The 13,104-nt window shown below is 44.2% G+C and overlaps 1 protein-coding gene across 1 annotated transcript; it reads left to right on the forward strand.

The window, feature by feature from the left end:
* Positions 1-10,636: 10,636 nt before the first annotated feature.
* LOC147446714 (SKP1-like protein 1A) lies at positions 10,637-11,717 on the forward strand (the record flags this gene model as incomplete). Its single annotated transcript, XM_086526290.1, has 1 exon — positions 10,637-11,717. A coding segment is annotated over one exon (594 nt), but the record flags the coding sequence as incomplete, so codon positions are not given.
* Positions 11,718-13,104: the final 1,387 nt, after the last annotated feature.

The raw sequence follows: 13,104 nt of genomic DNA on the forward strand, positions 1-13,104 counted from the left end.
GAACACTCAGTGCCTTTCCCTTCTCCATATTGAAACGTTGCAAAACCTTGTCAATATACTCTGTTTGAGATAACCAAATCAACTTCTTTGATCTGTCTCTCTCAATGCGCATACCAAGTATATGACTTGCCTCACCCATGTCTTTCATGTCAAATGATTTTGCCATCTTTGACTTCAAAGCTGAAATTTCTTCCAAGTGCTTGCCAGCAATCAACATGTCATCCACATACAAAATAAGGATCAACCAACTACCATCCTTAGCCTTCTTTGTATATAGACAATGATCGAACTCACTACGTTTGTAGCCTTGAGAAAGCATAAACTTGTGGAATTTATGGTACCATGCCCTCGGTGATTGTTTTAAGACATAAAGACTCTTTAACAACTGGCATACCCAATCTTCCTTGCCTTTCTCAACAAACCCTTCTGGCTGCTGCATGTAAATTTCCACTTCTAAATCACCATGCAAGAACGCTGTCTTGACATCCATTTGGTGCAACACCAAATCTAATATGGCAACCAATGCAAGAAAGCATCTCAATGTAGTCATCTTGACCACCGGAGAGAAGACTTCATCAAAGTCAATCTTGTTCTTGCTTAAAGCCCTTGGCAACAAGCCTTGATTTGTACTTTGGCTGACTATCATGAGCGGTGATCTTATACCTGTAAACCCATTTACAAGGTAGAGCCTTTTTGCCCTGTGGTAATTTAACTAGCTTCCATGTCTTGTTTTTATGTAGAGCTGTCATCTCTGACTGCATGGCCAATTGCCAATTCCCGGAGTCCTTCATTTGCACTGCTTCCTTGTAACATGAAGGCTCATTGCAATCAGTCAACATGACATAGTTCATAGATGGAACAAACCTATCAGGAGGTCGCGTGACACGTCCAGATCTACGCACAATAGGTGGCTCAGGCTCAGCCACAACCTGTGGTTCCACTCTATCATGTCCTTGCTCCTCTTGAGCCCTGACATTTTGTCTTGCACGTGCAGGTCCATATTCTTGGAAGACAACTCTTCTAATCTCCTCAACCCTCTCTGGTTTAGAATGATATTTGGATTCATTAAAGTGAACATCATTGCTGCGGACAACCTTTCTGGATTCGGGATCCCAAAGTCTGTACCCCATCTCACCAGAATTACCATAGCCTAGAAAGATGCACTTTCTACTCTTTGGCTCAAGTTTGTTCCTAAATTCCTTTGGAACGTGAGTATATGACTCACAGCCAAAGACTCTGAGATGCTTGTATGAGGGCATTTTGCCTGACCATACCATCTCTGGCACTGAATCCTTTTGCAAAACCTTGCTAGGAGATCTATTTACAAGATGAACAGCTATTGATACAGCTTCAGCCCAAAACCCATTTGGCAGCTGTGCATTAGACAACATACTTCTGACCTTCTCTTGTATGGTCCTATTCATCCTCTCAGCAACACCATTTTGAGGAGGATTGTAAGGAGCAGTAGGTTCACGTTTTATACCTTTTGACTCACAAAAGTCCTGAAAGGCCTTTGAAACATACTCTCCACCATTGTCAGTGCGTAAGCATTTAAGCTTCTTGCCACTCTGATTCTCCATAAGTGTCACAAACGTTTTGAAAACACTAAACGCTTCATCCTTGTGCTTGAGAAAGTAAACCCATACTTTCCTCGAGTAATCATCTATAAATGTCATAAAGTAAGAAGCTCCCCCTAGAGATATGTTAGGCATAGGTCCACACAAATCACTATGAACAAGTGCCAACTGTGTATCTCTTCTACTGCTTCTATGCTTATGTGGTTGCTGTGTTTGCTTACCATACAGACAATGTTCACAGAATTCAAAATCATTAAATGAAAAGCCAGGAAAATAACCAGAACGAGACAAGATTTCCATTCCCTTCTTGGACATATGTCCTAACCGGCTATGCCACAAAGAAACGTTCGGCTGCTCGGTTACATTGATTACATTTTTAGAGACATTTGATACATAAATCATGTAAAGTCCTCAGACTTTACTCCATGTGCTACTGTCATAGAACCCTTGGATATCTTCCACATGTTCTGTCCAAAAGTGGTGACGTAGCCAGCATCATCAAGTAAACCTGTGCTGATCAAGCTCTTTGTAATTGCGGGAACATGTCTCACATTCTTCAGCGTGAAAGAAGAGCCATTTTGAAACTTCAATTGAACATCTCCAACACCTAAGATCTCACATGTCTGCCCATTGCCTAGCCGAACATGATCTTTAGTGGTCACATAAGAGGTAAAGCACTCCTTGTTTGGAGACACATGAAGTGATGCCCCTGAGTCTATAATCCAGTCACTCAGTACATTTCCATCAGATGCTGTAAGAAGAGCTGAGTCCATTGTATTCTTCAAGAAGTAGATGTCTCCTGACACTAGACTGTCATCCTCTGCAACAGTGTTTGTCACATTTATTTCTTGAATCTTCACTGAGGACTTGTTCTTCTCACCATGGTCTTCAGCTTTCTCTTTGCCTTTTTCTGCTTTCCATTCTCTGCAGTCTCTTTTCATGTGACCCTTCTTTCCACAATGGTAGCATTCTATGTCACTCTTGCCTTTAGCAATGCGGGACTTGCTACGAGACTGATTCCTCTTTCCACCTTTGTACTTTTCTTTGGTCCTTCCCTTGACAACTAAGGTTGTTCCTTTGCCTTTGTCCATTGTCTTTTATTGGTTTCTTCAGTAAGCAGACTTCCTTCTACACAAGCTATGTTCAAACCATCTGGAGGTGCAGAATTACTCAAAGCTGTGCGAAAAGTGTCCCAACTTTCTGGCAATGTGATCAACAGGAACATAGATCTAACAGGTTCATCAAACTTGACACCTTGAGCTGACAACTGACTATAGATTGTGTTGAATTCATTCAGATGATTGGACATAGGTGTCCCTTCTTTCATCTTCAAGTCAACAAGCTTCTTAAGCCAGTATACCTGTGAAGCTGCACTCTGCTTCTCATAAAGATCACTCAGCTTTAACCATGCTTGATAAGCCGACATCTCGTCTGCTACATTGAAGTAAACGCTTTCTGCCAAAGTCAGCATAATGGTAGAAAGTGCCAATTCATCCATTTCGCTCCATTCATCTTCGTCCATATCTTCTCGTTTTATCCCCTTGAGCTTTATAGGTTTTATCTGCTTCATTTGTACCAACACGTGCCAAATCTGCTTCTTCCTCAATGGGAAATTGGTTCCATCCAGCTTCTTGATATTGTAAAGAGCAGTGTCCTGTGATCCAGCCATAGCTACGCTTCACAGTAGTTTACTTTCCTGGGAAAAATTCAACAGAGTTTCCCCTGTAAACTGACCTCTGAACCAATATCAACCTGATGAACTAGTGGATGTCGCCTACAGTCTCTGTGTAGATACGCCAGTGTCGTATGTGACATGCCTCCAAGAACTGTGAGCCGTCCTTCGATGTGTAGACAACCACGGATCAACACTCTGGGAGTGTCGATATCCTCAACACCTGCAGTCGTAGGCCGAAAACCCCAAATTTGCAGAGTCGGATCTGCACCCGTCGAGACCACGTAGTCGAAAATGGCCTGCGCAGACCTTTGTCGAAGCTGAACGGTGGCCGAGATGACCTCAGAATTTCACTCCAATCTGAGCTGGTGACTCTAGCCTCCTGCAGTGCTGCCCCGAGCCTCGATCTGAGCTCTGATACCAGTTGAAGGAGTACGAGCGGAAGTGTGACACGAGAGAGAGTGCGAGAAGAAGAGCACGACGATATGGTGAACTCGCTCTACTGTAATGTGTAGAGCATAGTGAGTTCTTATTAGGTTTTTACAAAAGAATATGTGTACATACCTGGCGGCCCGCCCACTTACCTGGGCAACCACATTGGGCTTTATACCCCAACAAAGGTGGCATTCGTAGAGAGGAAGAGAGGGATCACCATTCGTCTAAGTCTAAGTTTTCTACCGTAATCTTGAAGGTAGACTCTAATGTAAAACCTCAATCCAAAATCTAATCTTCAATCTAACCTAATTGAACAAGTGGTGATTCGCTCCATTGAAGGGTAAAAGACATAGCAATGGGGCTACTAGCTGCGTAGATGTGAATGGGCCTCACTTCATAATACGATTTTAAATTTCAAATTCGTCGTTTGCTCTCGCGCACGCTCTCTCTCTCTCTCTCTCTCTCTCTCTCTCTCTCTCTCTCTCTCTCTCTCTCTCTCTCTCTCTCTCTCTCTCTCTCTCTCTCTCTCTCTCTCTCTCTCTCGGCAGCAGTCGAACATGCAGGTGGAATTGTTGGTCTGCATGGTCCATCAAACATAAATTTAGATATAATTTAATCTTAAACTCAAAATAAATTCAATTTTAAATTAATCTAACGTAAATAAACCTAAATCTAATCTTACGTAATCTAACTCAAAATAAACCTAAATCTAATCTAACGTAAATCTAAATCCAACCTTATCTTAAACGCAACATAAACATAAATTTAAATGTAATCTAACCTAAATATAGATCTTTAAGGTCTCTTGGGATGGTTTCCTACGACGTTAAAAATTTCTTCTTCTCGGGTACGTGTGTGTGGGTGTGTGTGTGCCAATCAAAAGAGGAAAATGGTATAACCTTTCTATCACCCAAGTGTGGTAGATTGGTTATGCCATTTCCCTCTTGAATAACAGGTCTTGAGTTCAACTCCTCGTCGGGTAGAGCTTTAAGGTCTCTTGGGATAGTTTCCTATAACGTTAAAACTCTCTTCTTCTCGGGTGTGTGTGTGTGTGTGCCAATAAAAAGAGGAAAATGGTATAACCTTTCTATCACCCAAGTGTGGTAGATTGGTTATGCCATTTTCCTCTTGAATAACAGGTTTTGAGTTCAACTCCTTGTCGGCTAGATCTGTAAGGTCTCTTGAGATAGTTTCCTATGACGTTAAAACTCTCTTCTTCTCGGGTGTGTGTGTGTGTGTGTGTGTGTGTGGATGTGTGTGCGCCAATAAAAAGAGGAAAATGGTATAACCTTTCTATCACCCAAGTGTGATAGATTGGTTATGCCATTTCCCTATTGAGTAACAGGTCTTGAGTTCACCTCCTTGTCGGCTAGATCTTTAAGGTCTCTTGGGATAGTTTCCTACGACATTAAAACTCTCTTCTTCTTCTTCTTCTCTCTTTTCTCTCTCTCTCTTTGTTTTATATCTTTCTCTTTCTCTTTCTCTCTCTCTCTCTCTCTCTCTATCTCTCTTTTCCTCTCTCAATGTGTGTGTGTATGCATTCTTTGTTTATGCATGTGTGTGTGTGTGTTTTTTTTGTTTATGCATGTGCTCTCTCTCTCTCTCTCTCTCTCAATGTGTGTGTATGCATTCTTTGTTTATGTGTGTGTGTGTGTGTGTGTGTGTGTTTTTTTTTTGTTTATGCATGTGCTCTCTCTCTCTCTCTCTCTCTCTCAAAAACACAATGTGTGTGTGTGTGTGTGTGTGTGTGTGTGTGTGTGTGTGTGTGTGTGTGAGAGAGAGAGAGAGAGAGAGAGAGAGAGAGAGAGAGAGAGAGAGAGAAAGAGAGAGGGAAGGGAAGGAGCATACCCGGCTCTCCTTACTCTCCTCGTGTATGTGTGTATGTGTGTGTGTGGAGAAGAAAGAGAGAGAGAGGGAGAGCGCGGGTTACCTTTGCTTGCTTGAGCACGAAAATCAGATATGAGATCTGAGTTTTCGGGCGTCTCGGTTTATTTTTCACCCCGGTCGGCGTTGCTATGGGCGTCGCTATGAGCGCCGCTAAGTTACAAGTAAACTAGCGACGATCATAGCGACGCCGTGGGTTTTCACTTTTGAGCGTCGCACTGCGAGCGTCGCTAATGTGAAGTACCTCTTGTAGTGGAGGTTAAGCCCCTTGCTTAAGCACATCCCTTGCTTAAGCAAGTTGTCCCCTTGCCTGCTTGAGTAATGTGCCTCTACACTTGACATGTGGCCCCTTTCCTTTCATAAGAGTATGGGTCATTGGTGAGGTGATCACATACTATCCACCTCCCTCCTTGGTAGGGCTCGTCCCCTCATTAGTAGCAAGTACTTTGAACTTGGTAAGCAGGCAGGCCCCTTGCTCAAGCACAGCCCTAGCTTAAGCAAGTTGCCCCCTTGCCTGCTTGGACCTTAGTGACTAAAGAGTAAAAATTAAAGACTATGTCTTTAAGGCTTTTAACACTTACCTTTGGAGGCTTTAATGAAGACAATCTTAAGGTCTTTTTCTCCATTAGTTAACCTTGCTCTTTGATAGACCTTTTCTCATTTGGGTCCCTTTACCATTGGCCTCGTGCTCAAATAGATATATAAGCACATCTATATCTTAACCCTTGTTCCCGTTTATTCTCCCACAGTAAGTGATTAGTTTAATATGAGAAAATCATTTGGGTTGGTTAGATATTAGATGTTATGACATTATTGGCATTCATTACAAAAGAGTAGTGCTCTTTTCCGTGATCGCTTTCAAAGATAGCCAAATTCTAAACACTTTCGAATGCATGATGTGTAGCAGTAGCCGTTCAATGGCAACTTGATGGATTATCACTGCTTTGGTTGACTTGAGGGTGCAGATGGGGTCACCTTGCTATTGATTTTTCATCCATGAACGCGGATTAGAGAATTGTTGAACAAGATATGGCAAAGGTTATCAGATATCGAACAAGTGTATGAGTGTGTGTGTGTGTGTGTGTGTGTGTGAAGTTCACCGGACCTATAATCACTACATAATGAGCTTCAATGATTGCCAAAAGATACAAAGGTGGTGTATTTGCAAGAAAATTATTTTCTTTGGATGGTCGCTATCGACAGTTGACCACTTCTATAGAGATGGCAATTAATGATGGTTGATGATTGTGTGAAGAGGAGGGCACAGGGCTTCCCAGTGTTATTGGACTAATTAAAGTTTCTCTGAGATGATGAGGGAAACAAAATGATTGCCTAGGTACACAACTTGCCCAATTTGCTACTTTGTTGTTGTGTTGTCGAGTGCTCAAGCAAGCTTGGGTTTGTTCAAGTATTGGGTATGCCTTCGAACATGTGTTGTGTATGTTGCTCTTTGAACTAGCTAACTCTTAAATTTGTCGTCTGTGTGGACCTTGGCTGTGACCTTCAAGCTGTTTGAGAGTTGTTTGCCTCATTATTTCTCTTAATGGCCAAGTTTAAGTGAGAGCAAGTGTGAACGAGCTACTCTATTGTGCCAATTGAGAATATGCCATGTTGAGCTGATTAGATGATGTAAGAACTAGGCTTTAATGATGCTCCTTTAAACTTGCCGAAAGAAGTTGAGAAGAAGCTCCAATTGATTGTTGCACCTATCTCTTAGCTAGGTCGAGATGCTAGATTTGAATCCCCCCGAGTGGCCGACTTGCGTGGTGCTTGTTGCATGTTTAAATCGGTGCAGCAAATGCAATTATAGTTGTGTACACACACACACACACACACACACACACACTAATTAGGTGCTCCTAAGTAGAAATTTTAGAAACATAATAATAGGTTGAAAAGAGATTAAACTCAATAGCACCCTAAGCCTAAGCTCTAATACTAGCTATTGAGGATCGTAGACGGCGTAGTTGAGCTCAAGGAGGCTTGAAAGAGAGAGCAGCCATAGCTACATGATATATATATATATATATATATATATAGAGAGAGAGAGAGAGAGAGAGAGAGAGAGAGAGAGAGAATAAACACTTACAGTACTCAATACAAAAGGTGCTCAATAATACAATACCTTTAGCATAGCATAGGATATAATATATATATAAAAAGCCTTTACTTATAAGGCCCAAAGGCTATCTGACTGAGAGTCCTTGACTTTCATAAAGACATACAAATATCTTGCCAGTACACAAGAGCTTATTCTCACATTGTATTTAAACAACTAAGAGTTGTTTCTCACAGGCATTTAGGCCAAAGGCCACAACCCAACAGAATTGACTATGAGATTAACAATTGACCTTTATTGCCTTACTGACACTGAAACTAGTAAGGCCAGAGTCCTTGATTTGTTGACCTCTACAAGTTCTAGTGAGTTTAACTATATTTCATTTTAATGTATAATGCTTAAACATGTGTGTTTAAAATGTTATCACCAATTATTTTTTATACTTACTCACTGCGTATAATTTTTAAGGTACCAGATTCTATATACGAGAATGCAGTCACTGTGTTATTCCCTTGATGATTTTGCAGGGATTGAGTGCAACTGAGGAGTCGCGATGTTACAGAGAACATGGTGATGCCTTTCACCCTGGACATCTTGATTGTGAGCACGTCCATGGGCCACTGCTCTCTTCAAGATGTTCACTATTACTGACCATCCTTGGTACCTGCTCCAATTGCCACACTCATAGCTTCCGAGGACGGAATCTACGTTAGGAAGGGTGACATGTTAACCGATGATGCCATTATTATTCTTTTTTCATATTTTTAGTTCGGGTTGTGGGAACCGTAGGTTTATGGTCAAGGGTTGGTGTTTGCTAATGAGAGGTACACAAGACTGCTCACCAGACATATTTAGTGATGATTGAATGAATGTGGGCGTCCATATGTGAAAGGGACCGACCCATAGATAAGGATTGTAAACCTAGTTGTTTCTCATTCTCAAAGTATTAAGCTTTTCTCTTGCCTTATCCTCTGGGGTTTTCTATCTGTGAGCGTGAGAGAGAGGGCTTAGGCAATCGAGCAGCAATGAGTACAACGATAACGAGGAGTAGGGGTAGTAGTAGAGGCTTCTTCCTCTCGAAGTGCGTAGGATTCCCTTAGCGACAACAACGGAGGAGGTGAGTGACACGCCGTATGTAGTCATAGAGCTTCTTTGTGTGCATAGGTTGTGTGCTTGGAGCCCCTCTAGCTCACACAGGACATTGAGCAAGTTTCCCACAGTTGACAACAACATGAAGAAATGCTCCCATAGCAGAAGAACACACTCTAGAGGGGGCTCAAGGGATTTGTTGAGAAGGGAGAGTTATGTTGCATGAATAAAAATGTTGCAAAGGGCCGTTGCTAAACGCTGCAAATGGCTTGGGTGATTAATTGTGAGAAGGAAGAGAAGGTATTTGGTGGCCAACGGCCGCCGGTATTCAATGTCCTCCCACTATTCAAGGCAAGTTTTGGCAGCCCTGTTTGCATGTTAGTACGTTGGCATCTCACTCCTGAAAAGGATGAAGATGGCAAGGCCACATTGGAAGGGAACTTGGCCGATGAGAAGCACCATTCATGTTTGCAAGCATTTGCATTCGTGTGGATCTTAGCTCCATCCTTCTTATTATATAGTAGATGAAGCGTTAAGTATGGAGCCTAATTTACCCTTGTAATTTTCTGTGGTAAAAGCGCACATTTGTAAGGCCCCCATTATGAGGAGAAGCCATCATGCTTGAAGGAAAATCACTCACCGGAAACCAAAATTTTCATGGACAAGAATCAGGGGCAACATTAGAGGCCTCGGGGGCGGAGGCCCTCGAGACTTTTTTTTGCCGGAATATTATGGCCGGACGGCGGCCGAAAAGTGGTCGGAAAACAACCGGTCGGTTGGCCGGTGGCCGGTAGTCAATGGCCGATGGCCGGTGGTCGGAAGTCAATGGCCGGTGGCCGAATTCAAAAGCGGACTTGTCTTCTCAAGGGCGGCCACACATGGGCGGATTGCAAGGTCCGATTTGGACTTATTCGCACAAAGGCGGCTACACATGGCTGTCTCTCATAAGAGAGGACAGCCCTTTTGGCCTATAAAAGGAGGCCATTTCTACACACATTTCATAGTGTGAAGTTGATGCAACAAGGTGAGTGTGAGGTGGTGAGAGTGAATCAAGGCGGGAGCTCTATCAAGGGTTTAATCCCTTTGTAAACTACTTCTTCTTTTGAAGTGCTAAAGCCATTGAGTGGCTGTTTTCTCGTGGACGTAGTCCACATTGGGTGAACCACGTATATCGTGTGTACTCTCTCTCTCTCTCTCTCTCTACTCTATAATCTCTTGTGTGTGAAATCTATCTCTCTCCATTAAGTAAATAATTCACTCAAAAATTTATTTAGCTACGTCTTATTTTCTGACATGAAGGAAGTGCTTGAATAGAAATGACGAGTGGTTATGATGTTTTGTCTTCGTCTTCATTAAACGCACTCATGGAGACTGAAAGGGTTCAAAAGCCGGAAGATGCACTTTTCATTAGCACCTCTTGGGTCTCATGAGATGAATGCTATCTATACTAATAGATAAAGGGGGAGGAGATTCCGGCTCCCCCCCCCCCCCGACACGCGTCAAATGGAGATCCATCCGACAGTGTCGCTTGCAGGCCCGGGCAACACAGTGACGCAAGGAGAGAGAGAGAGAGAGAGAGAGGCGGCGAAGCCGCCGGCTACACTAGTGAGGATAAGGATCTTCAAAGACTCCTCTTGATAAAATAGGAAGGAGCCACTGGAGTATGGCCCCCCAATTTGTCGATCAATGCCACATGGCAAAATTGATGCTAGCAAACTTTGTCCATAAGCATTCTTTGAATCCGGGCATTCCAATGGGGAGCTTTTGCTGCATTTTCATTTACGCGGATTTGGATTTTGGAGCCACGTGTATGGGCTTTTCTGCTTTTACCCTTTCGATGGTCAAATGAAAGCTAAAAGGGGAGTGACAACATAAAAAGACAGGAGGGCAAGCTCAGAGAATCGTAAGTTGTAACTCACGTGCATTATGAAGATGGTGGGAGGGCAGCGCGCAGACGTAGAGGTAGCATGGACGACTGGCTGTGCAGCACCTGATGATCGAGGACGGCCACAGATGGTGTTGCAGCTACAGGCATGTGACGGAACGGTGCTGGAAGTGGAAGCAGAGGTGGCACTGCAATCGGAGACCCTCAAGCCCCTGCTGCTGCGGGACGATCATCAGCTAATCACAGGCCCACGTCTTAGCGCCGTCGTGAATGGTGCAGGTGATGAGGATAATACGATGACCATCCCCATGCCCAACATTTCGCCCGCCACCCTGGCCACGCTCATCCACTTCTACCGCCACCACAGCCAGCCCACCTGGTCGGATTCCCGCTTCCTGGACGGCCTGGCGGGCACCGCCGCTCTCTGCGACCTGGCCATGGCCGCCGACTACCTCAGGCTTGCCAGTCTGCTGCATCTCACATGCCAGACAATCGCCGAGAAGCTCAAGCGCAAGTCCCTCCCAGACATCCAGCGCATTTTCCAGCTGGACCAGACGATATTCACCCCGCAGCAGGAGGAAGAGCTCTTCCATGAAAACCAGTGGGCCTTCGATGGTAAACCCATATGATAATACTTTCGAATATCGAGGGTGTTGACTATATTGCTCAATCAATCAACCATTCGTCTCTGCATATCCATGAATGGTCCATTCGTTTGTTTTAGGTAACCAAAAGCGCCAGGGATATAATATAGCCATGCCATGATGATCATGATGAGGAGGCAGTACTTTCCATAAACGATCATAACACAGGAATAATGTCATAGTCTACCACAATCAATAGGACGAACTATTGTGTGAAATATATGAAGTGCGACGTTGTTTTGGTTTCCATCTTCAAGAATCTTCAGTTTTTATCTTTTTTACACGTGACAATAGCTTTCAGAGTATTATGAAGGAGATGCTCTCCATGGTTAGTTCACTTTCTAGCTTCAAAGTCAAGCACATCCAAAGGCCAATCAGGTGTCAGAAATGGAGATTTGTATTGTGTTCTCTATATGAACCCTCAAGATTGTATCTTATTCAGAGTTATTGTTGTGGCCTATTCTATGATCTTCCCTATCCTCCCTTAGGAGCAGTTGTATTTTTTCCCTATCCTCAAGATTTTCTTTATCCTCCCTTAGGAGCAGTTGTATTTTTTCCTTTTCATTAATTTAAATTCCTCACTTTCCAAAAAAAAAGAAAATCCTCCATTTCTTCCTCCAACCCCAATGTCAAATACCTCTGAAAACCAACTCCACTCTCTCTCTCTCTCTCTCTCTCTCTCTCTCTCTCTACCATCTATACTATAGATTAAGCAGAGAGACATTCAGAGGCCACGTGGAAGCAAATGCTGCCTCCGGCCTTGGGTGTGCTCTGAGCTCTCCCCAGAACGAGCACCACTATCAGCTCCCTATACAGGGAGGCGCTAGCGCCAGCCCTCTCTCTCTCTCTCTCTCTCTCTCTCTCTCTCTCTCTTCGTGCTGTCATGTGAGTAGGCTGGCATACCGTGACTCGCAAGACGAGCAGTGCTGATTGTGCAAGTCAAGGTATGCATTCTCCCCCCCACCTCCCTCTTTCTTTGAAGTTCCTCTTGAAATCGGAGTGAGGTCAGGAAGCATTCATGGGGGCTCCAACGGCAGTAGTTGATGATGAGCAACCAGAAGACAGACCTCATTTTAGGATCGTACTTCTATACTGTAGATTAAGCACAGAGACATTCAAGGGCCACGTGGAAGCAAATGCTGCCTCCGGCCTCGGGTGTGCTCCAAGCTCTCCCCAGCACGAGCACCACTGTCAGCTCCCTATACTCGGAGGCGCTAGCACCCCCCCCCCCCCCCCCCCCCCCCCCCCCCCCCCCCCTCTCTCTCTCTCTCTCTCTCTCTCTCTCTCTCTCTCTGTGTGTGTGCTCTCATGTGAGTAGGCTGGCATACCTGACTTGCAAGATGAGTAGTGCTGATTGTGCAAGTCAAGGTATGCATTCTCCCCCACCCCCCTCTCCCTTTGAAGTTCCTCTTGAAATCGCAGTGAGGTCAGGAAGCATTCATGGGAGCTCCACCAACAGTAGTTGATGATGAGCAACCAGAAGACAGACCTCATTTTACGATCGTACTTCTATCCTATAGATTAAGCAGAGAGACATTCAGAGGCCACGTGGAAGCAAATGCGGCCTTTGATCTCCGGTGTGCTCTGAGCTCTCCCCAGCATGAGCGCCACTGTCAGCTCCCTATACAAGGAGGCGCTAGCGCCAACCCTCTCTCTCTCTCTCTCTCTCTCTCTCTTTTCGTGCTGTCATGTGAGTAGGCTGGCATACCGTGACTCGCAAGACGAGTAGTGCTGATTGTGAAAGTCAAGGTATGCATTCTCCCCCCCACCCCCCTCTCTCTTTGAAGTTCCTCTTGAAATCGCAGTGAGGTCAGGAAGCATTCATGGGAGCTCCACCGGCAGTAGTTGATGATGAGCAA

The sequence above is a fragment of the Adiantum capillus-veneris genome, chromosome 12 (assembly GCF_014529385.1).
Source record: "Adiantum capillus-veneris isolate H3 chromosome 12, ASM1452938v2, whole genome shotgun sequence".
NCBI lineage: Eukaryota > Viridiplantae > Streptophyta > Polypodiopsida > Polypodiales > Pteridaceae > Adiantum > Adiantum capillus-veneris.